Source organism: Panicum virgatum, chromosome 5N, assembly GCF_016808335.1.
Source record: "Panicum virgatum strain AP13 chromosome 5N, P.virgatum_v5, whole genome shotgun sequence".
Taxonomy (NCBI): domain Eukaryota; kingdom Viridiplantae; phylum Streptophyta; class Magnoliopsida; order Poales; family Poaceae; genus Panicum; species Panicum virgatum.
In genome coordinates, this window is record NC_053149.1 from 16,265,865 (window position 1) to 16,291,058 (window position 25,194).

Sequence of the window (25,194 nt, forward strand, 5' to 3'; positions counted from 1 at the left end):
ATGTCCAAAGCCCAAGCACAGCCGAGGTATTTACTCGGCTCATCAGGTTGGCAAAAGAAGAAGCTCCAGAGACTTAGTGCCCAGGAGCTGAAAGAAAAAGGCATGGTGTGGGTTCCTAAAGGAAACATTCAAACTCAAGACGAAGATGATGTTTGCACAGAAGGTGCAATGCAATTAAAGAAGAATAGAAGGTCCAAGAGACAATCTTCAAATATAAGGTCAGTACATTATCCATTTGATTCACAAATGCCATATACGCCTGTGTATTGGAATTCATCCATGAATATGTTTGGTTATCCCTCATGCTCTTATTTTGATCCTTGGACGCCATGTGGATCTTTATATCAAGGAGGGTTATCACCAAATTGTTATGCCTATTGATTAATTTCAAAAGCCGAAATATTTAGTTCCTGGAGATGGTTTTTATTCTGGATTTTATATGTCTCTCTACACTATTTCAGCTATACATATTCTTATGGATGAATTTACTGTGGACGATAATTTGTATCATCCTTGGCAACACATACGGCCGATGAATGTCTTTGATCATCGTTCTAAAGTGTTAAGCTTCCCGATAAGATATCACTTAATTGTTTTAATGCTCGGGGGGCAAGGTATTACTAAAATGAGCATTTTCCCCTATGGATTTGGTACTTTTTTTGGATCGGCTTGAAAGAGTTCTCAAGGCACTGGTGCTGTTTTTGTTTCATCAAAGATGCTATTTTGAGACGTATAGCCGATTTAAACATTTTACACCAATATTTAGGCCGAATATGAAGTTTTGTATTCGAGCTAGAAATCTTGTGATCCATAGGTGTGAAATAGGCAAAAGCGTTTGGTGATTCAATATTGATGGATGCAGCAAGTACTTAAGCTGAACTGATGCTTATTTGGATCACAAAAGGATTATCATGAGAATGTCTAGATGTGATATCTTGCTTTGATGAATTTGTCATTTACCATATACCTAGACATGTTGATAACGGAGCAAATATTTTGACACATCAAACATCTAGCTATATGATTAGAAAAGATCAATTTCACATCAAAAGTCCGATGTTTGTTGATACCAAGGTGCACTCTCTGGACAAACCGGTCCAACCGGTTTTTGAGACCGATCTGACCGGATTCCATGACCGGTCTGACCGCTTGTGGAACCGGTTTAGCCAATTTTTCCTGTGGAAAACACTAAGTCGGCTATGGTGGCCCAAAATCATAATGCAGCCGAGGTTAGTGTTTGGAGAAAATCTTTTATTGATTATCTACAGAGTTCTAGCTGAAAGTTTGGCATTTTACATTCAATTATATTTTGATGATGAGTTATGCCATCAAGATGCCGAAGGTGTTATGTTGGGTTACTTTATGCTAAGTTGAGGAGCATTGCAAAGACCGATTGTTTTCATAATGATTTGGACGATTTAGGCATATGTGGTGAAGATGGTTCTAGCCATTGCATCAAGTATTCATAGCCGAGGTGGTGTGTACTCGGGCTTGTATCTCACTCATCATGTGCAAATGAAAACAGCAAAGATGATATAGTTATCCTGGTTAGTACCAAGTAACATGGCCGATGAAGTTTTATTGGTTTTAGAATAAAAACATAGATGATGTACTAGTATTAGTCATCGGTCTTCTATGATTTTGGCCAAAAGAGATGTTTCTTGGTACGCAAACTTTACCAAGAAACAGGGGGGCATATGTTGACACTTAAAATTGGCATGACCTGAAGTAGGCAAGATAAAGGCCAAAATAGCCAATTCAATATTAACTCTTATTATTTTGCAAGTTTGGCATATATGACCATTGTGCAGGATATGGAGATCGTTTTGGGGTATTCTGGATATAATTTCATCAATGAGACAAAGATGGGCACAAAAAGGCATCAAGATGAGGTCAAATCATGGGTTTTAATGCACCAAGACGAAGCCCTCATCGAGACGATCAAAACGGATATATGGATTGCCTAATTCGGAGTCCGGGTGTAGGAGTTATGGCGCCAGAAAGTTCGCCTATCTGGGCAAAACCGGTCTGACCGGATTTGGGGACCGGTCTGACCGTTCTTGGCTGCTGTGCAGCACGAGGAGTCCAGCCTGACCGGATTTGGTGACCGGTCTGACCGGTTTTTAGCAGATTAGTCTGAATTAGAGTTGTAATTTGATTTTAGGTCGGTTTGTAACATATTTTTGACCTCCCACGGGTACAGACCTTTCCACCCTATAAATATAAAGGGCTATGGCCGAGACACACCCAATCGAACAAAACATTATGCATCTACTTTTTACCTCTAAACCCTAGTCTTTTCCAATCTCTCTTGCTGTCCATCGTGATCTCCACGGCCATTGATGGCGTCCTAAGCTTGCTGGTTGACCTAGGGCACGTCCGGCGATGTTCACGCCCTGACTGGGTCCCTCCCAGGCGAGAGCTTCGACGACCTTTGCTAGTTTGCTCATAAACTAGTCGTTCTTCATCACGTAAGCGCGTTGGTTATCCTTTGCTGGTTTGCTCGTAAACCTTGCTGCTCTTCACCACGTAAGTGTGATACTTATCCCTCGAGACGACCGATTCCAGCGAAACCCTAGAAACAGGTCTAACCGGTCTGTGTGGCCTTGCCGCTCTTCGGTCCATTTGCGACTCGCACGTTCGAGTGCTCTCGTGTTTTGACCGAGATTTGCATCAACAATGATATCGGTAAGTTCGCGAAAATTATCTGTCTGCAATCAATTATGGAGCGTACCGTTTTGTTCTTTCTTCTTTTCCCCTTCTCCACCCTCCCTTCTCCTACGTTCTCCTCTGCTCCACCGCTGGCTCCTCCACCACGTTCTCCTCTGCCGCAATTCTCCTCCTTCGCCACCACATCTGCCAGGGCCATGCGAGGCTCCCCGTTAGGGCCGCGCCGAGGCCTCCCCAACGAGGCCGAGCGCCGCCGCCGCTCCATGGCCTCCCCGTCGGGGCCACGCGTTTGCCACTGCACCATGGCCTCCCCGTTGGGAGCTCGCTCGGCTGGGACCACGCGTACCGCCACACTCAGGGGCTCCCAACGCGGGCGAGCCACCGCCGCTGCTATAAGCCTTCATTACGAATGCGAGGTCCGCCGCGGGCGGGCCGCTGCCGCCACACTGCGCACCTGAGAGAGAGAGAGAGAGCAGTGTGGGATGAAGAAAATGATGACAAGTGGGGCCCACTCGTCAATGAGAGAGGGAGAGAGTAAGTGTGGAGGGATGTGGATAACACATGGATCCCTTCGCTCCCTTGACCGCATCCGTCGACCGCCACGTCGCATCCTTTGCCTGCACATCATGAGCCAAGAGACATTAAATTTACACGATGTTCTCAATCACTCATCATTCTAGGGTGACCACCATTGATCCTCAAATGGTAGGTACCTGGGGCCAACTTCTCTTTCCAAAATCGTGGAAAGAATTTCGACTATGGTACGATGAACACAAAGCCGAAGGCTCGAGACTTCTTCAAGGCATGGAAGCTTTCTTTTTTTTCTTATGTAATGTCTATGTGCTTCTTCAGTTGGTGGTAATGGAATGATTTATGTAACTCGTCAACTTTTTAGTGTGCGTAAGTAAGAGAAGTCTTAGCATGTTTCTCGCTTAGATGTTATGTGAAGTTCTTGTTGTGTCCAGATTTGTTAGCTTGACTGATGCTGTTATTCACTCCAACCTTTGCAGAAAACTACAGGATTATATAAAAGGATGCGTGAGAGAATCCCTTGGTTCATCAAATTTGTGCACTCACGTGGATATACTTCAATAGGTAATTATGCCCGTGCGTTGCTACGGACAATGTTGGTATAAGTATTGGATACATATTGGTGTTCATGTGTTAATTTGTAGGAATCTACGTGATCGAGTCGTGGACGGAGGGGGTTGGTCCGACTCGCATACGAGATGGACTAAGGCCCACCTGTCAATAACATAGACGGATCAAACCAACGCATCAAACCAAAAAATTAGGTGGAAACCTTATTCGCTTTAGTAATAGGTATAGATATCTACACAAACTTCTTGAAGGAAAGGGCCCTCAGTGTCTCTGTAAGGATCGATGGACCAAGAGGGGGGTGAATTGGGCCTTTTTCAAATTTCTAAAACAAAGTAAAGCAACCTTAACCTATGCAATACTAGTAAGGCTCAATTCACCAACCGGCTAGCTAAGCAAACTACACAAGCTTATGAAGATACAACTAGATAAGAAACTAAGCAAGGTAGAGCTAAGCTATGATCTCTAAGGTCAAGCACATAAATAATTGCATGAAAGTAAGTGCTTGAAAGTAAAGAGTGGGCAAGAGACAACCGGATTTTTTCCCATGGTGTTGATGTGTTGGCACACACCCCTAATCCACGTTGTGACACTCACTAAGAGTCTTGTCACCTCCCAAGTCACCGAGACAAGGGCGCTCACTAAGAGTCTCCGTTCACCATCCCGGCGTGGTGGAGCTCAAGCCACGTACAAACTTCTTCGGGCTCCCACAATCGTTGGCAAGCTCCAGAAGAAAACACCTTCAATCACCAAGATCGCCTAGGTGCTGCCAATCACCAAGAGTAACAAGCTAGGGCCTTCACTTGAGCAAGAACCGATCACCAAGAACGGATGCACACAAGCTTCTCTCTACTCAAGTCCTTAGTCTTGCTTCTTGAATGATTGAATGAACAAATGTGTGGAAGATGAAGCTCAAGATGGCTCTCAACAATATATGAGTGTATGAATGTTGCCTGGTGTCAAGAGAGTGCAAAATGACCCATTGGAGGGGTATATATAGGCAGCTCACACGAATAGAGCCGTTGGAGAAAAGCTGCCAGAAAACTGCGTAGCGCCGGTTAATCCGACGTACCTCCAAAATTCAGCGTCGGTTTAACCGATGAATGTAAACTGTCCATTCTGAAAACTAGCCGTTACAACTTAGGCAGATTAACCGACGTATCATCGGTTTAACCGGTGAGTGTAGTTGTCCACTGATCAACTGAAAAACCAAGTCTCTGGACAACTGCACCGACGTTAACTCAAATCCATCGTCGGTTTAACCGGTGAGTACAACTTCTGAAATCCCTGGAAAAACCATCTCACTGGTCAATTGCACCGACGTCTCATTTCAAACAGCGTCGGTTTAACCGGTGTATTGAACTTGAAATGCCCTGGAAAAACCAACTCTGGACTAATGCACCGACGTTAATTCAAACAACATCGGTTTAACCGGTGTGTAGAACCTGTCCAGACTCTGCTGACTGCGTTTAAACCGACGTATAGAAAAGTGGAAGCGTCGGTTAAACCGGTGTATAGACTTTTTCTGATTTTGCCTTTTCTGATTTGAGTCTTGAGTGAAATCCAAATATTCTTGAGATATAAGTTGAAAACCACTTATTTGAACTTCTAGGAACCTGAGTGACCATAGTGTGCATCCATTTTCAAATGACCATGTCCATGCTCAAGTTACTTGACCTTAACCCCTCTTAATAGTGCGATCACTACAAAACTATAAAACATATACTAACCTAAGTGTCCTTCTCAACCTTACGACACTTAGGACTAGAAAGATCCTTAGTCTTGTTATATATTTGAGTTGAATACCGAGATCGCCTTTTTGAATAACGAAATTTAGGGGCCTCTTTTGACATATGACCAAATGAGCGATAATGATCTATTAAGCTGCACAAACTCATTAGTCACAATAATGATTGTCATTAATCACCGAAACAAACCTAGATGGCCTAGATGCTTACAGTCTCTCATAGGGATGCAGTTGTGAACTATGGGAAAAGTGTTTGGCCAGATTCTACTTTGTTGGACGGGAAGAATCTTGATTTCAATGTATGGGAATTGCATCCTCTAAAGAAGCGAAGGTGGTATGACTTTTGCTTTGATGAAGTTCTTCCAGGAAGAGTTGTTAGAAAATTTAGTGAACTTGTTTCTGTGCTCAAATCGGTGCAACTAAAAAGTATTGTTGTACTTATAAGTTTGTACTCAGTAGAAGAGAGATTTGCAAGAAACTTGATTTGCCATCTTGACAAGGTAGACATACAGAAGTACATTTTCCTTGGTGATGATTCAGAGTTTCTGGATGATATTGCTCATAGAGGATATCCCATCATTAATGGTGCTGGATTTCTTCAGAGCATCAAAATGAGTGGTTTTGTGGGCTCTGATGATTTTGCTAAGCAAACATCGATTAAATCTTATGTGATAAAAGCTTGCTTGGACCTAGGCTATAATCTATGGCTGCTAAACAGGACTATGATTTCACTTGGCACTACGTTGATCGAACCATCAGATCAATCAGCTGACTTCTTTACCGCAGATGTAGGGTTGGTATTTATTGCTAGAAAGATCTGGAAGATGCGAATATCATTCTCAACTCTATTCAGATGGAATTCTAGTATACATATCTATGTGTACAATAGGACACTTGGGCCATGGGCCTGATGGACTAAATATAAAGATACTATGTACTACTATATACATTACTACACTTAACACCCCCCCCTCAAACTCAAGGTGAAATATATTAAAAATCAGATACATTGAGTTTGGAAATGTAGAAACGATGTTGTTCCTTTGTTTGAGCCTTGGTGAAAAAATCTGCCACTTGAAGTTCTGATGGAACATATTTGAGATCTATAGTGGAATTTTGGCAATGAGAACGAATAAAAGCTGCATCAACACCAATATGCTTGGTCAGCTCATGCTTGACTGGATTATTTGCTATATGAATAGCACTGGTGTTATCACACATAAGTGGTGTAGAGGCATCACATGAAACTCCATGATCAGCCAGCAACCATCTAATCCAAATTACCTCAGCAGTTGTACTAGCAAGAGCCCTAAGCTCTGCTTCAGCACTAGAACGTGATACTGCACTTTGTTTCTTTGATTTCCATGCAATGGGAGAAGTACCAATGAAGATGCAGTAACCAGTGATAGAGCGGCGATCCATAGGATCACTTACCCATGTGGAATCAGAATAAGCATGCAGCTGAACTGGACTGGATTTTGCATAGAATAGCCATTGTGATGTTGTCCCCCGCAAATACCTCAGAACACGAAGCAAATGCACATAATGAACTGAGGTGGGCGCACTAACAAATTGGCTAAGAATATGTACAACATGAGCAATATCTGGTCTTGTGATAGTAAGATAGACAAGACTGCCAATTATGTGACGATATCTAGAAGGATCAGGAAGTGGTGTACCATCATTTAATCGTAGCTGAAGATTAAGCTCCATAGGTGTTGCTGCAGTCTAAGTATCAGTCAAACCAGAACGAACTATCAAATCTTGGAGATATTTGTGCTGGGATAGATAAAAGCCACGAGAAGTCGATGTGACTTCTATGCCAAGGAAGTAGCTCAAGGGACCCAAATCTGACATCATGAACTGCTCACTAAGGCGTTCCTTTACAAAGACTAGCGAAAATGGCCACTCATGCCATATTTCAATATAATGTTTTGGTGATTGATATAAACAACACAACACTTGGACTAATATGATTGTTAAGATGACCATTCTCAGGCTTTTAGGCTAAGATGACATCTTTTAGGTTCAACCGATTAGCGGACGAGGGTCGAGGGGGAGCCGCCCCTCGCGGGTCTCAGGGCAGCGCCCTGAAACCTCTTCGGTCCAAAGGACAAGAATGGAAGAGACCGTGAAGAAATACAAGTCAAAGAAATCAAAACAGAGGCATTTTGCTATCACCGGTTGAACCGACGTAGGGCAAAATGAACTCACCGGTGCAATCACAGAGAAGGCCTGCGGGCTAGGGTTTTACACCAGTTGAACCGGCGCTGAAGAAATTGCATACGTCGGTGCATTGACTTGGAGCACACCAGGCTAGGGTTTTACACCGGTTGAACCGACGCTGAAGATATTGGTGAACGTCGGTGCAGTTGTCCAGAGAGTTAGTTTTTCAGCAACTACACTCACCGGTTAAACCGACGCTGCATCGGTTGATTACGTCGGTTGATTGAGGTAGCCGTTGAAGTATAACGGCTAGTTGGAAAATGCACTCACCGGTTAAACCGGTGATGACAAAAACGGGAGCATCGGTTTAACCGGTGATAGCGCTTTTTGTCAGCCTTTTTCCAACGGCTAGTTTGTGGTGTGTGGGCTATATATATGCCACCTCACGGCTCATTTGAGGTTGCTGGAGACCAAGGAAGTATACAAGAGCGAAAGATCATCTCCAACCACCTTAGAGCTTCATTGTACATCATATAGGCTTAAGCACACTTGTGAGAGTGTTTAGTGCTTGTAATAAGGATTAGTTCTTGCGAGAGCTCCCTTGAGAGAAGTCTTGCTGCGGCAAGCAATCCTTGTGATCCGTCGTGTGACCCTCCGACTTGGTGTGAAGTGGCAACGACACTTTGTGCGGGGGAAGAGGAGACCCCCTCCTTGGTGGAGAAGCTCCGTAGTGGTTTTCGGCTGGGTGACCGAGAGAGACGGTGGCGGTGCACGAGACTCGGTGTCTTGTGGGCACTTGCCTTTGCTTGCCGGCATCGCCTTGGTGGCGTAGTGCAAGACGGTGATCGGAAGAGCCTCGGTGTCCCGTGGACGTAGGCGTTTGTGCCGAACCACGTTACATGACCGTGTCTACTTGGGAGTTTGCATCCCTCTTGCACTTACCTCTTTACTTACCATATTACGTTTCCGCATTTACTTTATCTTGCGTACCTTTACTTTCCTAGTTAGTTTGTTTAGGATTGGCTATAGGTTGCAAGTATTTTGGGGTAAGTAGAGAGTAGCAAAGATAAACCTTAGTTATAACTAGCATGTATAGGACGTGTTAGGTTTATCTTATGCAAGTAGTTTGAGCCCTAGGTTAAAAAGCGATTAGCGACCCTATTCACCCCTCCCCCTCTAGGGTCGGACACCCCGGTGATCCTTACAAAGGCAATATATTCAGTGTCATCACCAGTGATCAGCATATCATCGACATAAAGTAGGAGTAATGTACGTCCATGCTTAGAAACATGTACAAATAGAGCAGGATCATGATCACTGGGAGTAAAACCAGCTGCCTTAACAACCAAAGCAAATCGTTCAAACCAAGCTCGAGGTGCCTGCTTTAAGCCATAAAGAGCGCGGCGAAGGCAACAGACATATCCATCAGGTACTGTAACACCTGGGGGTGGCTGCATATAAACTTCTTTATGTAAATCGCCATGAAGAAAGGCATTCTTGACATCTAGTTGAGAGATAATCCATGAGTGGATAGCAGCCACAGCAATGAGAGCTCGGCCAGTAGTCATATGAGCAACTGGAGCAAAAGTCTCCTCATAATCACGTCCATAGGACTGCTGAAAACCTCGAGCAACTAGGCGAGCTTTGTATTGTTCAATTGAACCATCAGCTTTGGTTTTAATTTTGTACACCCATTTACATATGATAGGAACAACATGTGCAGGTAAGGGAACAAGCTCCCAAGTACCAGTGCGTTGCAAAGCTACAAGCTCTTCAGACATAGTCTGCTCCCAAGCTGGAATACCAACAGCCTATTTATAAGAAGATGGTTCACTAATAATAGCACCAGTAGTGAGAAAACCAAACCTGTTGGGTGCATGAATTGTTGCTCGGTTTCTAAGATTGTAATGTGGGACTGGATTGGATAGAGAACTAGGAGCGAGGGGATCAATGGTACTGGCCTGAGAATTAGGAAGAGTGGAAGATGGCTCACTATTTGAAGGAACACGAAGACGACAACTATAATGAAAATGAATAGGAGGACGTGGAGGAATAGGTTGTGAAGAAGCAGGAAGATCGGAGGAAGCTTGAATGTTTGGTGAAGGTGTGATAGAATCCATAGATGGAGTAGGTGGTGAAAAGTTTGTTGAATCTATGTAGATAGCAGGTAAAGAAAGAAAATAAAGAGACTCATTGGAAGGTGGTGACTTTGAGATGGATGAGTAAAAATAAGGACGAGACTCAACAAAGGTGACATCACGAGAAATACGAATACGACGAGCAGAAGGATCATAACAATGGTACCCCTTATGCTCAAGACTATATCCCAGAAAAACACATTCAACTAACTGGGCAGTTAGTTTGGTGCGCTCATGAGAAGGAAGAAGAACATAGCATGTGCAGCCAAAAACACGAAGATGATCATAAGCAGCATGGGACCCATGGAGAACTTCTCCAGGACACTTGCCTTGAAGATGAGATGAGGATTGAAGATTGATTAAATAGACTGCAGTAGAGATAGCCTCTGCCCAAAAGTGAGGGGGCACAAATGATGAAATCAAAAGAGTACGAGCTGTTTCAATAATATGACGATGTTTCCGCTTAGCGACACCATTTTATGCATGAGCACCAAGACATGATAATTGGGCAAGAGTGCCTTCAGATGCAAGTAGTTGACGAAAAGAATTTGACAAGTATTCCCCCCTGAATCAGAACGAAAAATCCGAATAGTAGACGAAAATTTAGTATGAATCATACGAATAAAGGATTGATATATAGATAATAACTGTGATCGATGCTTCATAAAGTAGATCCATGTATAGCGAGAGTAGTCATCAATAAATATAACATAATATCTATGACCACCTTTTGAAGCAAAAGGAGCAGGATCCCACACATCAGAATGAACAAGATCGAAAGGATTATGGGTTCTAGAGATACACGTTTTGCTCGAAACTCCTTCAAGAGATGAGGATATTTCTTGAAACAACGCTCTTCGGAGTGAGTTTTGCCACCACAATGCTTGCATTTAGCCTTCTCTTTTGAGATAAGAGAGTTGTCCATAACAACATATTGATTGGGTGTTGCTAGGACCGAGTGCTGAGGAACAAAGGAAGGAGCATCTATAGTGCGAAGACGTGTTTCCTCAGCAATTACAGCTGAAAGTGCCTCAGTCATTGTAGGTAAAGTAGAACGCCCAAGAAGCCGAGCATGAATAGGTTCAAACTCTGAGCGAAGGCCCATCACAAAATGAAACATCTTATTCTGCTGCTCATACTTATCCCTAGCAACACAATCCTTGCATGCTGGATTAGATTTCGGCACCATGGAATCCAACTGGCTTGATAACTTAATGAATGCAGCATGATACTCAACTGACATATCTTGTTGTTGCAGATGATGGAGTTGTTTTAGAGTGGAGTAGCGGAGAGCAGAGCTGCTTTGCTGATATCTCTCTTTGAGAAAATCCCACATTTCTTTGGCTGTTGTGAGATCCTCAAGACAAAACCTGATGGTGGGATCAACACTCATAGCCATGATAGCCATTATACGATCATCAGCAAACCTCCAATCTTTTGCTTCTGGATCAGTAGCATTTGGTGGAGGATCAGTAAGATGTGAAGCTAAATCAGCAGTGGTAGGTAACCCACGAAGAAGCATTTTAAAAGAATAAGCCCATTCACGATAGTTCTGACCACTCAATTTGATATCCAGCACTGGTGCAGCAAAAGTAATTGGTGGCATAGTAGAGCTAGATGCAGCAGGAGTTGAACCCATATTCAGAACTTAAAGCAGCAGCTAATGTCTCTGTTTTCCCCCAAATAGATATGGATGCAATTCCAAAAAAAACTCTGATTATGGAGCAGCAGAGTACCCGCTAGGGGAGCCTGAGAGGCTGCCCGCAGGAGAGGCTGAGATGCGCCCAGAAGAATGGACGCGACGACAACTAGGATGCAAGGCAAAAGCCGCGACGGCAACTGGGATGGGCAGCCGCAATGTCGGCAGGGTGGGATGACGGCTTCCGGATGCAGAAGAGCTGGGGGCGAAAAAATGATACGTAGAAAACAGCGATGCAGAAGACACACGCCGGCGGCCAGGACTATGACGGCGATGGTGACGGCGGCGGCGGCGACAGCGGAAGACCTAGCTATGATACCATGCTAGAAAGATCTGGAGGATGCGAATATCATTCTCGACTCTATTTAATATGGAATTCTAGTATACATATCTATGTGTACAGCATGACACTTGGGCCATGGGCCTGATGGACTAAATATAAAGATACTATGTACTACTATATACATTACTACACTTAACATTTATAAGGAGCTAACTAGAGTCGAAAAAAGCATGGTGTGAACTACTATGTTAAGATTTGAAATGATGTGTACTTCTAGTGATTTTTCTGCTTCCCTGAAACAGAAGAGTTTTGTTCGTATACTGACTGAAGTGTTGGCAAGCAGTGTTCGTGCTAGACTGAGAAAACTGGATGAGGGGATCAGAGTTATTGAATTAGGGCCTAATACCTCAAGTAAATTTACATCAGAAGGTCAAAGTAATGTACTTTTCTGGGCTCACAGTATGGCTTCAAATTCAGTTCAAAAGCAACTTGAAAAATATGGATTTATGGTTAGTTGACTCAGATTCGTCTTGTAGTGCTGTTGTTTGTCACCAAAAGCAGAGGTAGCCTTTGTTGTTTTGGCACATTACTTTTTTTTCCCAGTAAAGATTGATGCGTCCTCAAAGCGGTCAAAGGGGTCCAAGGAAACAGGATGATTTGCTCCTACTTTGCAAAACATGTGATGACATTTATCTTAGGATGCGTCAGGATCAGCCATTGTGTGATCTTTTGTATAGATTATGTGACCTTGAAGCTGTGTAGTCAAATGTGTCTGTTGTTGACTGCAGTAGGTTATGCCACTGAAGATAAGTAGATAACCATTTTGGAGTTCTGCTTCTGTCATGAACTATGTGCCGAACAAGCTATAACTTTAAGGTCTTGTATACCTGGATGTTTTATTGGTTTGGTGAGGGGAAAGTATTTAGTTGGCTAAGCATTCAGCTCATGGGGATAGTTTTGGATATGCCATCGATGCTGTGGACCACGTCGATAGCAATGCCCCAACTACGATCCCTGCAGACACTAAATCATGGGAGGCTGAAACCGGTATGATTCTTTTTGTCCGAAGTACGAGTACTCATTAGGGTGCGTTTAGTTGCAAAACCAAAAATTTTTGATTGTCACATCATCCCTTTGACCAGATGTCGGGAGGATTTTTCGGACACTAATTAAAAAACTAATTTCAGAACTCACTTGGAAACCGCGAGGCGAATCTTTTGAGGCCTTTGACCGCATCATTAGCACATATTGGTTACTGTAGCACTTATGGCTAATCATACACTAATTAGGCTTAAAAGATTCGTCTCGTCATGTACATTCAAACTGTGTAATTAGTTTTGTTATTTAATTACATTTAGTGCTTCATACATGTGTTTAAAGGGGAGGTGAAAATTTTTGGGAACTAAACGCGCCCTAGTCTGTACTCTCTAATTCTGTAGCAATTGAATATTTTTCGTACTATTTAATTCGGTAGCAATTCAATGTTTGTCCTGTTTAGTTCCCACCACATAAACCCCGTAAACACAAAAAAACCATCACATCGAATGTTTTGACACATGCATAGAGTACTAAATGAAGTCTATTTACAAAATCTTTTGCATAGATGGGCTATAAATCGCGAGACGAATCTAATGAGCCTACTTAATCCATAATTTGCAACAGTGATGCTACAGTAACCATCCGCTAATTATGAATTAATTAGCATCATTATATTCGTTTTGCGATTTACAACTCATCTATGCAAAAAGTTTTATAAATAGACTTCATTTAATACTTCAAATTAGTAAAATTCCAACGCAAAAAAATTTTGCGCTTGAATTAAACAGGACCGTACTCATTAAGTCCAAGCCTCCAAGGCACAAAGTAATCATGAACAGCTGCAACAAGAAAAGCTGTCAGGTATGCATATAGCTAATGTGTGGGTTTTCTTTTGGCCCGTGTGACTAGAGTTTTCCTGTATAGTTCAGAATTCAGACGCAAAATTTAACGTCTTCTTTTTTGTTTTGAGATATGTTCAGAGCAATGGTATTGCAACCGGATCCAGAGCACGCGATGCCTCTCCTACGGGACAGATGTAGAAAGTGTAAGTCTTGAGTGTGTCTCAGGCCGTGTTTAAATGTTTTTGTAAAAAAATTTTGTGATGGAATCTTGCTAATTTGAAGTACTAAATGAAATCTATTTACAAATTTTTTGTACAGATGGGCTGTAAATCGCGAGACAAATCTAATGATGTTAATTAATCCATGATTAATTCATAATTAGCGGATGATTACTGTAGCATCACTGTTGCAAAATCATGGATTAAGTAGGCTCATTAGATTCGTCTCGCGATTTACAGCCCATCTATGTAAAAAGTTTTATAAATAGACTTCATTTAATACTCTATACATATATCGAAATATTGGATTCAACTTTTTTTTTGCGGGGTTTACGGGTGCCTGAAGAAACTGCGGCAGATGTGGTTGGTGGCTTTGGTGCGTGCACATTTTCACTGGCAGAAGCAACCTCTGCCGGGTAAAGAAAGAAAGAAAACCCAGCTGGAAAGAGGCTGAGCGATTCCGGCAGATTGATCATAGAAGAACCAGCGACGATTATGCAATAGCAGCTCTGCAGGTGTGCGCTGAGGAGGTTTCCCAACCAGAGTTTGGCGCCGGGCGTTTCTTAGCAGCACGATTTCCTCCCACTTGAACAGGGTGCGTGGGGATCCAACTTTGAGCACAAGAAAGGATGCAGCTGCGAGCCTGCGACAGGACGGAACCCCAGGAAAATGACGCGCGGATTGCCCTGGATGCGCCGCCGCACCTTCGCATGCGACGGCGTAAAAATCGTATCCTTTCAGGTCGGGATACCGGCATCCTGCCTGTCCTGAGTGTGGTGTGGGTGTGGCCGTGTGGTGCCTGCTCTGTGCCTCTGCGGCTTCAAGTTGGCGTAAACTCTGAAGGGATGGAGCAACAATTTGCAGTTCAATCATGTTCAGGTGGCCAATCCTTGGCCTGCTTGCCCGCTTCTTGCATACTAGTAAGCTCGTGTTAGGTGGCATCTCAAGTCCCAACCCAACCCACACACAGGATAAGCAAAGGCAAGCAGGCACCGGGGACATGTGCTTCCACTCCGGTGCGTGCATCCGGATCCCGGATCTCCATCGGAGCATCGCCGAGAGATATATAGGGTCCCCTCTCCCGACTGTCTAACAACAGATCAATCAGGACCATCGGAACAAACCAGCGATGCTTTTCCGATGCCTCATTGATCACCTTATTTATAAATGCCGAAGTGCCCCATGCATCGCCGGCGGCGGGCATCACATTCACACACTCAGTTTCAGATTGTTGGAACGCAGGTCCCTTTTGCGACGGCTGGTGGGAGGTTGTTTTTCCGCCAACAAGAAAAAAGAATCTGTCGGTCTCATCTTCTTCAGGGGAAAAGGACGAGGCAACTAATTAGGTCTACCGAACGGTGCCATCAGGGAGCGAGAAAAATCCCCATCAGCGGGTTCTTAATCGCCCCACCACACCACCTACTTTGGATTAGATTAGCATCGAGAGCTGTGCGCTTAGGGTCTGTTTGGTCATCGAACTAACTCTAGCCTGGCTACAATTTTAAATCTGGCTAGCTCAAGCCTGGCTTTGAGGATGCAATGTGCCGTGTTTGGTTGCATGACTTAGATAAGCTTGGTTTATACAAGTTTGTGTTTGGTTGCTTGGTTTCCTAAAGTAGCATCACCTCTTCCTGCTTGCGGTGAGCGGTCACCTCCCAATCTCCTCTCCGCGTGTTCGAGCGCTCCGGCCTCCGGCGCAAGGAAGCTCCGCCACCTTGGCCGCGAAGGCGAGCTTCGCCCCCAGTCGTGCCGAGACGTCGTCACTGCCGTCCGTGCATTCTCGTTTGGCTGCTCCGCGCGGTCTGCGTCGGGGTGCGCCGCCGCCCCGTGGAAGCTCTGCCCCGGCCGGCCACGCATGCCCACTCCGCCGGCCCGCACGGGGGTGCGCCGCGGCAGCGGAGCTCGCCCGCGGGGACGCGAGCTGCAACATCGAGCACTCAAATCCCCTCCACTTCACAACACACGAACGCAAGCTCTCAAGAACGCAGCCTCGTGGGATTTGGAAGCTTCTCCATAAAAGGCCGAGGCCCATAGACGACCAGAAAAATCGAAGAGCAAGAACGTTATACAGCTTGTTCAGAGATGCTCACGCGACCCCGGTTGGTGGCTCGCCCCTGTCATCCCGATCCGCATTTGGGACTTTGGGTGCCCGCTCGACCTTCTCTGCTCCTCCAACCACACCACGACCACGGAGCATGCCCCTCCCAACCTCAGGGGCTGTTCCTCCCCACCCCACCCGGCGGTTTGTTCGCTGCTCGAGCGAGACCTGAGAGCCGCGACCGCGACCGGAGCAGTGGCAGCGCGCGGCCGGAGCCTGGACGTACGTGCGCAGTGGGCATGATGACCCGAGTCACATGCGTGGCAGGACGCTCCGGGCGGGACGGCGTGGGGCTGGCTTCCCGTGCATGCATGCGCCGTGGCGGCAGAGGCACCCGGCGGCTACGGCCAGGTACGGTAGAGGCGGCACGGCGCGTCGTGCAGGATCACACGCCAGTAGAGTACTACTGCCGCACGAATCACGATACACATCCACTGCCCGCAGCAGCGGCATACGATACGTACGTACGTTCCGTCCACGCACCGGATGGCGAGCATCTCTCCGGCCAAAAGGCTGCATGCTGCGGCGCGGATATAAAGGGGTGTTTTGGAACCAAACTTTTTTCAGAACTCTCTGTCACATCAAAAGAAATCTTACTATTTTATAGTATTAAATAAAATCTGTTTATAAATATTTTTTGACAGCTGGGTGTTTTTTCGCGAGACGAATCTAATGAACCTAATTAATGCATAATTTGCTACAGTGATGCTACAGTTGTTTGTGGATTCAACGCTCTAAAACTTTATGTGTACATTGGCATGCTATAAATTTGCAATTAAGTGTGTCCTAATATGGTTGATTTTTAGCTAAAAAGTAAGCTAAGATATGGAACTCAATACATTATGAGGAAATTAGCATGAGTACAGTAGTGATAAAAATGTAGTTGGATTTTCAAATGTCAGTAAGTTAAAATATACTCATTGCACACTGACATGGTCTCCAAAATATAAGTTTAACTAGTATTTTTAATTATTTTTTGAAACAAAATAAAAGCATATTCTTATACTTAACTTTATTTCAAGACACATCTATTCATATTATTTTCAGTGTCAAACTTAATATATAAAAATAACTCAGAGCCATAATTTGAAATGATTGATATAAGCCATTTCAAATCCTAGACACACACACAACCATTCTTGTGCCCCGTAGCGAAACTGTTATTCCAAACGGTGCAATCCTGGATAGATGCCGCAAATTCAAAATGCAAACAAACGCCGAGACGCACCCGGGGCAGTTACGTCACACCGCAACCTCCGTTCCGTCCCCGGGGGGCAACCGCGTCATTTCAACCGGCCCGCAGGCGGACACCCGAAAATTTTCAAAATACAAGCGCCCAACGGGCCGTTTTCGAACCCGACGCGGCCGGCCGTTGATGGAAGCGATCGGACGGCCCTGAGCGGCCGAGGCGCGGCGTTGGAGTGAACGCGGCTGGGCCGTCCGATCCGCCGCCCTATCCCCCGCGCCCACTATAAAACCGCTCCCTTTCTAGGCTACAGGCCCATTTCATTTACCACACCCCTCGCCACCCCCCCCCCCCCCATCCCGGACGGCCCCCTCGCTTCGGTCTGGTAAATGCTTCGAAATCCTTGCCCATTTTTTGTTCCGAGCGCCGGATTTCTGTGAGATATCGGGTTGTTGTCAGTGTTCCCGTGGGTTTTTCTGGCTGGTGGTAGCAGATTTGGGGATATCTGTAGATTCCATTTTGGTGCGCGTTTGAATTTGGGGGCTGGATTTTGGTGGGTTTTGCGGTTCGCTTCGCGGCTGGAGCGGCTACTTTTGCATAGATCTGCAGCGCTCCAGATTTGTTTTGACGTTTGGTTTTTGAATCATATATCTCTCGGATGGGGATTTAAGTTCTCGATTCTTACTTGGGATTTTTTAGGGGCTTTGCTCATAGGGAGGTGCTTCGCTGAGATATTACCTTGAAATTTCTGATAGATCTAAGTCTGCTCTGCACTTGCTCTGAGATGCTATCGATAGGGGTTTGAAGTTTCTGCGACTCAAGATTTGTTTTATTTTTTTTTCAATTTCATCGCATTTTGCGGCCGGATCTGTTTGATTTGGTGCTTGAGCTAGTGATTGGTCTTCAGATCTGGTCCTCCAGTCTCATTTCGGAGTAATGTCTCCATCGTTTTCTCGCCACTAACCACATATCCCTCTGCTCCCCTCCCACCTGCAGCTACCTACCTTGAGATCCAGCCATGAGGGAGATCCTCCACATCCAGGGCGGCCAGTGCGGCAACCAGATCGGCTCCAAGTTCTGGGAGGTGGTGTGCGACGAGCACGGCATCGACCCCACCGGCCGCTACGTCGGCACCTCCGATCTCCAGCTCGAGCGCGTCAACGTCTACTACAATGAGGCCTCATGCGGCCGCTTCGTGCCGCGCGCCGTGCTCATGGACCTCGAGCCCGGTACCATGGACAGCGTCCGCACCGGGCCCTACGGCCAGATCTTCCGCCCCGACAACTTCGTCTTCGGTCAGTCTGGTGCTGGGAACAACTGGGCCAAGGGCCACTACACTGAGGGAGCTGAGCTTATCGACTCCGTGCTTGACGTCGTGAGGAAGGAGGCTGAGAACTGCGATTGTCTCCAAGGTTAATCTCTTTTCAGCATAGTGGAATGCTTACTGCTATTACCTTTTGACCTGAAATCTCACTGTTAATTATGCCTGTGTAATTTGCATTGATGCTTGTTAGATCTGATGGGAGCACTTTTAGGTTCGATGCTGTTTGTTGCTTTTTGGAAGGCGTGATTATGTGATCATTTAGCTTTTAAGTATTCTGGCTTTCTATATGTAGTACTGTATATTCTTTTTTATTAAGTACATATAATAAAGGGCCAAGATTTGGGGCCTCCTCATGAGTCGTGGCCCCACGTGGGGCCTGAGCACTGTTCATGCGGGTCCCACATGCTATTCACGTGGGACCCACGTGACTATTCAGGCGGGACCCCATGTGAGGCCCACGTACTATTCATGCGGGATCCATGTGGGGCCCATATCCTATTTATGCGGGACCCACGTGGGACCCACGATTCTATTAAGTTAGTCTCTTTATTATAAAAAATATTTTTTTTCCATTATTTGACAATACAAAATATATTTAACTATTTTCTACATACAAAAATAATAACTAAATTTTCTATACTACATTTACATGTGGTAGTTGTATTTCTTCTTGGGTTTTGATTTCCCTCCGTAAATCCACAAAATATAATTAAAATGTTCATTCATTTCTAATCTTACTTTTTTTTCCTACTAAAGTAATTAAACTATACCTACTGGCACAAAAAAAATTCCTAAGGAAAAATTACCTGTACCTCTGTACTACAATGCTTGAGATTGGCGCGCTCTCAGACACAAAACTACTATGCCGCTTTACTGTAATTTTTAATTTTTAGATCTAACTCAATACATCGATATGATGTTGCTTCGAACATAGTAACGGATAATATCTTTCTATTAATATTTTAGGTCCACGTTTTTGATATAGGCGCGCGTAGCGCGCCAACCTGATTAGTTCTTTTTTATTGCCTAGTGCGTTTTTGCATCTGATGAGCTGTAGTATTCTTATATAATGTTGATTCCAATTGTTTACACGCCTCTTTTGTCTGTATTGTAAAGTATGGTACATCTAGTATTCAGCCTTATGTTTTGCATGATCTATTTTTACTGTTACCCATCATTGATATAGTCTAGTACTGTTAAGTGCGGTCACATGAGCCTCTTCCTTAATGTTAATTTTGGGGTTTAACTGCAAAATTAAGTGAAGTTCCATGGAGTAGCATGGTGTTTGCCTAGTGTTTTTATATACATATTACTTGATGTGGTTTTACTGATGTTTGTGGTTTGGTTTCTTTTGTATTTTAATGACTGTTTAATGGTTTAGATATGGGTGATTGGTGTCTGCAGTATATTGTTCCACACATTCCTCTTCTTTGATTGAGATAAAAGAAGATAAAATTTGATTGCCTGAAGCTTTCAGTATAACTATATTTGCATCTAGAATTTGTAGTTTGTTTGCATCTTGATTGTGTAGTTTATTTGCATCTAGACTGTGAATGTTGCAACTCATGGATTTCTTTGATTTGCTTTGATCAGGCTTCCAAGTGTGCCATTCCCTTGGAGGAGGCACTGGATCTGGAATGGGCACTCTTCTTATCTCAAAGATCAGGGAGGAGTACCCTGATAGGATGATGCTCACATTTTCTGTCTTCCCTTCGCCTAAGGTGTCAGATACTGTTGTTGAGCCATACAATGCAACATTGTCTGTGCATCAGTTGGTGGAGAATGCGGATGAGTGCATGGTTCTTGACAATGAGGCTCTTTATGACATTTGTTTCCGCACTCTGAAGCTAACCACTCCTAGCTGTAAGTTGATTTATACTCAAGCTTAATTATCTGATCCAAAATGTGCTAGCCTTGTTAGATAGTTTTGTGCTTTTGATGTAGTTGTACTTGGTAACTCAAATTAGCTCTTGTATTTTGTACTGGTAGATCTGTTGATGTTACTGTGTTATGTGCCTGATTAGCAGATTGATAAATATGGCCGCCCGTACAAAAAGAAAAGTTGATGTTCAGTTAATGTGTCTCGCACTTGTCATATGCCAACTCATTACTTCATCTTTGATATCTTTCTCACATAGAAATCATGTACTTGTTTGTCAAATTATAGATAGTACCTTGGCATACAGCTTAATCTAACAGTGTTTCTACACTGATAGAATAAGATCTTAAGTATATAGTTAATGGTGCTTGTCAGATAATATGTCTTTACACCTGTTTAGACACATGCCATTACTTGTTTTGTGATTATATTTGTGCCCTTCAAGAGTCATTCTGGTCTTTTTGGAACATATATTAGCTGTTATGTTGAAGTTATTGTTCCTTTTTCTGACTTGCTTTGTTTCTGAACAGTTGGAGACCTGAATCACTTGATCAGTGCGACAATGAGCGGTGTCACTTGCTGCCTCCGGTTCCCAGGACAGCTGAACTCTGACCTTCGCAAGCTTGCAGTCAACTTGATTCCCTTCCCTCGTCTCCACTTCTTCATGGTCGGCTTTGCGCCACTCACCTCGCGTGGCTCGCAGCAGTACCGTGCCCTCACTGTCCCTGAGCTGACCCAGCAGATGTGGGATGCCAAGAACATGATGTGTGCTGCTGACCCGCGCCATGGCCGCTACCTCACAGCCTCTGCCATGTTCCGTGGCAAGATGAGCACCAAGGAGGTGGACGAGCAGATGATCAATGTCCAGAACAAGAACTCTTCCTACTTCGTGGAGTGGATCCCAAACAATGTCAAGTCCAGCGTCTGTGACATCCCACCGTGTGGCCTCTCCATGGCCTCCACCTTCATCGGCAACTCCACCTCCATCCAGGAGATGTTCCGCCGTGTGAGCGAGCAGTTCACTGCTATGTTCAGGAGGAAGGCTTTCTTGCATTGGTACACCGGTGAGGGCATGGATGAGATGGAGTTCACTGAGGCTGAGAGCAACATGAATGACCTGGTGTCCGAGTACCAGCAGTACCAGGACGCCACTGCGGACGAGGAGGGCGACTATGAGGACGAGGAGGTGATCCAGGACGAGTAAGGTGGTCTGGACCCTGCCCCATGTTGTACCCACCAGATCCTGGTTTGCTTTAAGCTGGAGCTTGCCTATGTTTGGTTACTGTTATTTGCGTATGTTATGCTGAGTATGTAGTAAGTACCTCCGTGGTGGTAGCATGCTGCATGCTACCGCTTATTCTCTTTCACCACCAGAAAGACATGTTCGCCTGCACTGCTTGATATGCCATCGCGTATATGGGAGGAGTATTGGATTGTTGTATCTGCTTGCTTGTTTGTTTTATGGGTCTTCCCATTCCTTCGCTTGTTTGTGTGATACGAAGCCAAGAACAGATATGGAGCTTGTGCCCGGACAATACTGGCCGGGCCAATGAACGGCTGGCAGGTTCGGGAACCTCAATCCCATCGTTTGGACCTGCCTGCTCTTGATTATTATCTCTTGGCTGCGTAAGCTATGGGCACCGTAATGGCAGACAGCCGTTGCGCCGTGTGGACTGGGAAGCTTCCGATTGCATGTTGCCTTGCTACAAATCTATGCACGCCTTGAGAGTGGAGCTTAGAAGTGATACCCTGACTTAAGAACTAAAGCATATTCTTTCTGTTCCACTGCGTACCTTGTATCGCACACTCCTGGACTATCCAATCACTGCAGATTTCCTACCTTTTGGAACGTGAACTTTTCTCACAACAATAACATGGTTACCAGACCTAAAATCAGGTTTTGATGCATATCTCAGATTGGAATGGGATACATGAATCAATACGACTTCGTTATTCAAAACATTGGAAATATGACAGATTCGACTGCTTGTGGGTATGCAGCTGGTGATTTTGTGGATGTTGCATCAACTGAATTACGAGGACATGTTTATCCAATCTTCGTGTTGCAATGTTCAAGGTACTTTAAGATGTTGGAATAGATGGTTTCTCTTGTTCCACTTCCATCTACAAAATTGATGGTTTGCAATAACAAATTCCGATACATAATATTAGACAAGGTCACAGCTGAAATATACTATAAACTTCGCTCCATTGCTTTGACTTATCTGTCGCATGAACCGATTACAACCACTAAATTTCAAGTAGACAATGACGAACCTACCAAGTACATAAGTATGAATCACTCGCCCATAATCTGGCTCCATAATAAATCTAAAAAAGATAAAAGAATCAGAACTCGGAGTCTCTGCAACCGAGTGACACTTTTGTCCAGACACAAACATGGCACAGCCTAACTAGAGGACGGTGAGGCAGAAGAACGCGACGCCCGGATCAACCAGTGGCTTCTCCGCCGCCGCCACAGCGGCTTTCGCTCCGGCTCCGAGCGCCGCACCAGGCGCGGCGGCCTCTTCGCGCACGACCAAGCCGGCGTGGGGGCGGGAGCAGGACGTGGAGCCTCCCCGGCGGCGCAGGGCGAGGCCGCGCTCCGCAACCGCGGACGACCACCCGCGCGCCGCGTCGGCCTCCTCCCTCTTCGCCGCGTCGCGCCCGCGCCCGCGCCCGCGCTCCTCCACGGGGCCGTCGTGCGCCGCCAAGGCGGCGATGGCGCCGTCGATCGTTAAGGCGAAGGCGCGCAGGAGCGGGGTCCAGTCAGCGGCCATCTTCGTCGGTGGCGAGATCAAGATCGGAGGGGATCGCGATTGCAGTGGATGCGACGGCGACGCGGTCACGCGAGTGCCCGCGAGGCTACGGTTTTCTGGGATGCCGGGAGAGTGGGACTGGGAGACGGCCAGACAGGGAAGGTTGGAGTCGGGGGGATCCAACTATATCGGGGCCTCGCTCGACGACTCGAATCCGGGTCGAACTCCACTCCGGCGTTCGAGACGGTGACGGCTGGGAAGCGTATTAGTGATTCCGAGTTCCAAATTTTATTTTCAAAATCCCGTTTTTATATTCCGAGAACGGCAGGAAATCTAATCTGAATTATCAAAATACGGGACAACTTCTAGAAATAAATGAAAAGAAGTGGATTCTTTCTTTTTTTTGAGTGGAACGCTGTGGATTCTAATACGTTTTTCTTTGAGGTGGAATCAAATACATCTTAAAATGTGCTCCAATCAGTTCATGTAATTATCGATACACAGATGGCTTCAATCGATCACTTTCTGTAGATTTAGTTGGGCTTGGCCCAGTTTTATCCTAATTAAATTGATACTAAGTCTCAAGGACCATAACAAATATTAGGGAGCTAGAAATTCCGGCGTGGAAAGTAGAGGAATGTGGACTTTATGTGCATGAGCCGTGAAAATTGGGGTATTGTGACGAATGGAGTGGTGCAAAATGTTAACGATTGTTTTTTTTTTTGCTACGCTCGGGGCATAGCATGGCAACATGTTCTTTACCTCTTTTAACAATTGTACGAGAACCGAGAGTCTATTGGCACAATTATGCAATGTCACAATTATTTACATCCAACAACTAAGGTCAATGCCGTTTACTTGTCATTGTGTATGAGTTTGTTAATGTATCTATTAATTAGCTGGTTGCAGAGGTTGCTAGATAATTTTTACTCGAGCAACGACCGCATGAAGTCCCATTCGACATTGCGATAGCTAATTTGGGATGCAATGTTATCTGCTACTGGAGTGATGACCTTGAAGTTCAATTTGACATAAATCCACTCGGTGTTTATCTGCGACATTGAGGCCGACGCTGGGTGTTTAGGTTGTCTAAGGCGGGAGCAATCCACTTGGGTACGGTGTTGATCTGGAATGGGCTTTTGTTTTCTCTTTGCACTAAGGTGCTAATGTGTCTGCGTGAGTTGGCGTGAGCTTTGACCACGCGTCGTTTTGTATTTCATGACTTCTCTTCTTAATACAAAGATACGCAACTCTCCTACATATTTGAGAAAAACAAATTTGACATTGTAATAGCTAATTCTGGGATGCAGAGTTAATTGGAGCATCTTTGCTAGTAACATGCAAAAACAAAAACCTCCACTAGAAAAATGACAATATATAGTTCTAAACCCAAGCAGATTCAACTACAACGGTGCAAACACTGTAGCAACTTCGCAATCCTTAGCATGTAATTTTCTTTTTTACAGACAGAGAAAAAGACTTACATTATTACCTGCATTCGTCGACGTTCGCGCCCAAAGGTTTCGTCAGGTAGTGGGGCGACATGGCAAAAATACTGCCATATGCCCATGCGTCCTATCCTGGTTATGGGCCTGATTAACTCTATATGGCCCTGGTAATTAAAATGTACAGTTGACTCCGTGGCCCAATGGATAAGGCGCTGGTCTACGGAACCAGAGATTCTGGGTTCGATCCCCAGCGGAGTCGTTATATTTTTTCCCTTTATTTTTTTTTCATTTTCCCCACAATTTGAACATTTTTTTTTCATTTTCCCTACAATTTGAACAATTGCAACTGACAGTGATTAGGTCAATAATCTAGGAAGTTACAAGAGAGGATAGTTAAAGTTTTTTTTATCCTAATAACCCTGGAAAGCATGCACAACAAGATAACCCTGCTTTTTTTTAGTCCTTAGCTTCATATAATAGAATGATCCCTTAAAAGATACTAGAGGTACACATAATTGATCTGAAAAAATAATATAAAAAACACTCATATGATAAAAATAATCAAACATTCTTACAGTGTAAAAATTAGAGGAATTTCAAT

The 25,194-nt window shown here is 44.7% G+C and overlaps 1 protein-coding gene, 1 non-coding gene and 1 pseudogene across 2 annotated transcripts; all 3 read left to right on the top strand.

Moving 5' to 3' along the window:
• LOC120674608 lies at positions 1-12,368 on the top strand (annotated as a pseudogene).
• Positions 12,369-17,437: 5,069 nt separating this feature from the next.
• LOC120676315 (tubulin beta-5 chain) lies at positions 17,438-21,846 on the top strand. Its single transcript, XM_039957551.1, has 4 exons — positions 17,438-17,568; positions 18,180-18,595; positions 20,101-20,370; positions 20,917-21,846. The coding sequence occupies exons 2-4, from the start codon at positions 18,202-18,204 to the stop codon at positions 21,588-21,590; spliced, it is 1,338 nt and encodes a 445-aa protein (XP_039813485.1). The 5' UTR covers positions 17,438-17,568; positions 18,180-18,201; the 3' UTR covers positions 21,591-21,846.
• A 2,933-nt stretch (positions 21,847-24,779) lies between these two features.
• On the top strand, positions 24,780-24,852 carry TRNAR-ACG. Its single transcript has one exon. It is a non-coding gene; the product is annotated as a tRNA-Arg (tRNA).
• Positions 24,853-25,194: the final 342 nt, after the last annotated feature.

Excerpts from the sequence above, each read along its gene's own strand:
- LOC120676315 (XM_039957551.1), top strand. The coding sequence starts at position 18,202 with ATGAGGGAGATCCTCCACATCCAGGGCGGCCAGTGCGGCAACCAGATC. Across the intron at positions 18,596-20,100 it reads GAACTGCGATTGTCTCCAAG|GCTTCCAAGTGTGCCATTCC; the intron begins GTTAATCTCTTT and ends TGCTTTGATCAG. Across the intron at positions 20,371-20,916 it reads GAAGCTAACCACTCCTAGCT|TTGGAGACCTGAATCACTTG; the intron begins GTAAGTTGATTT and ends GTTTCTGAACAG.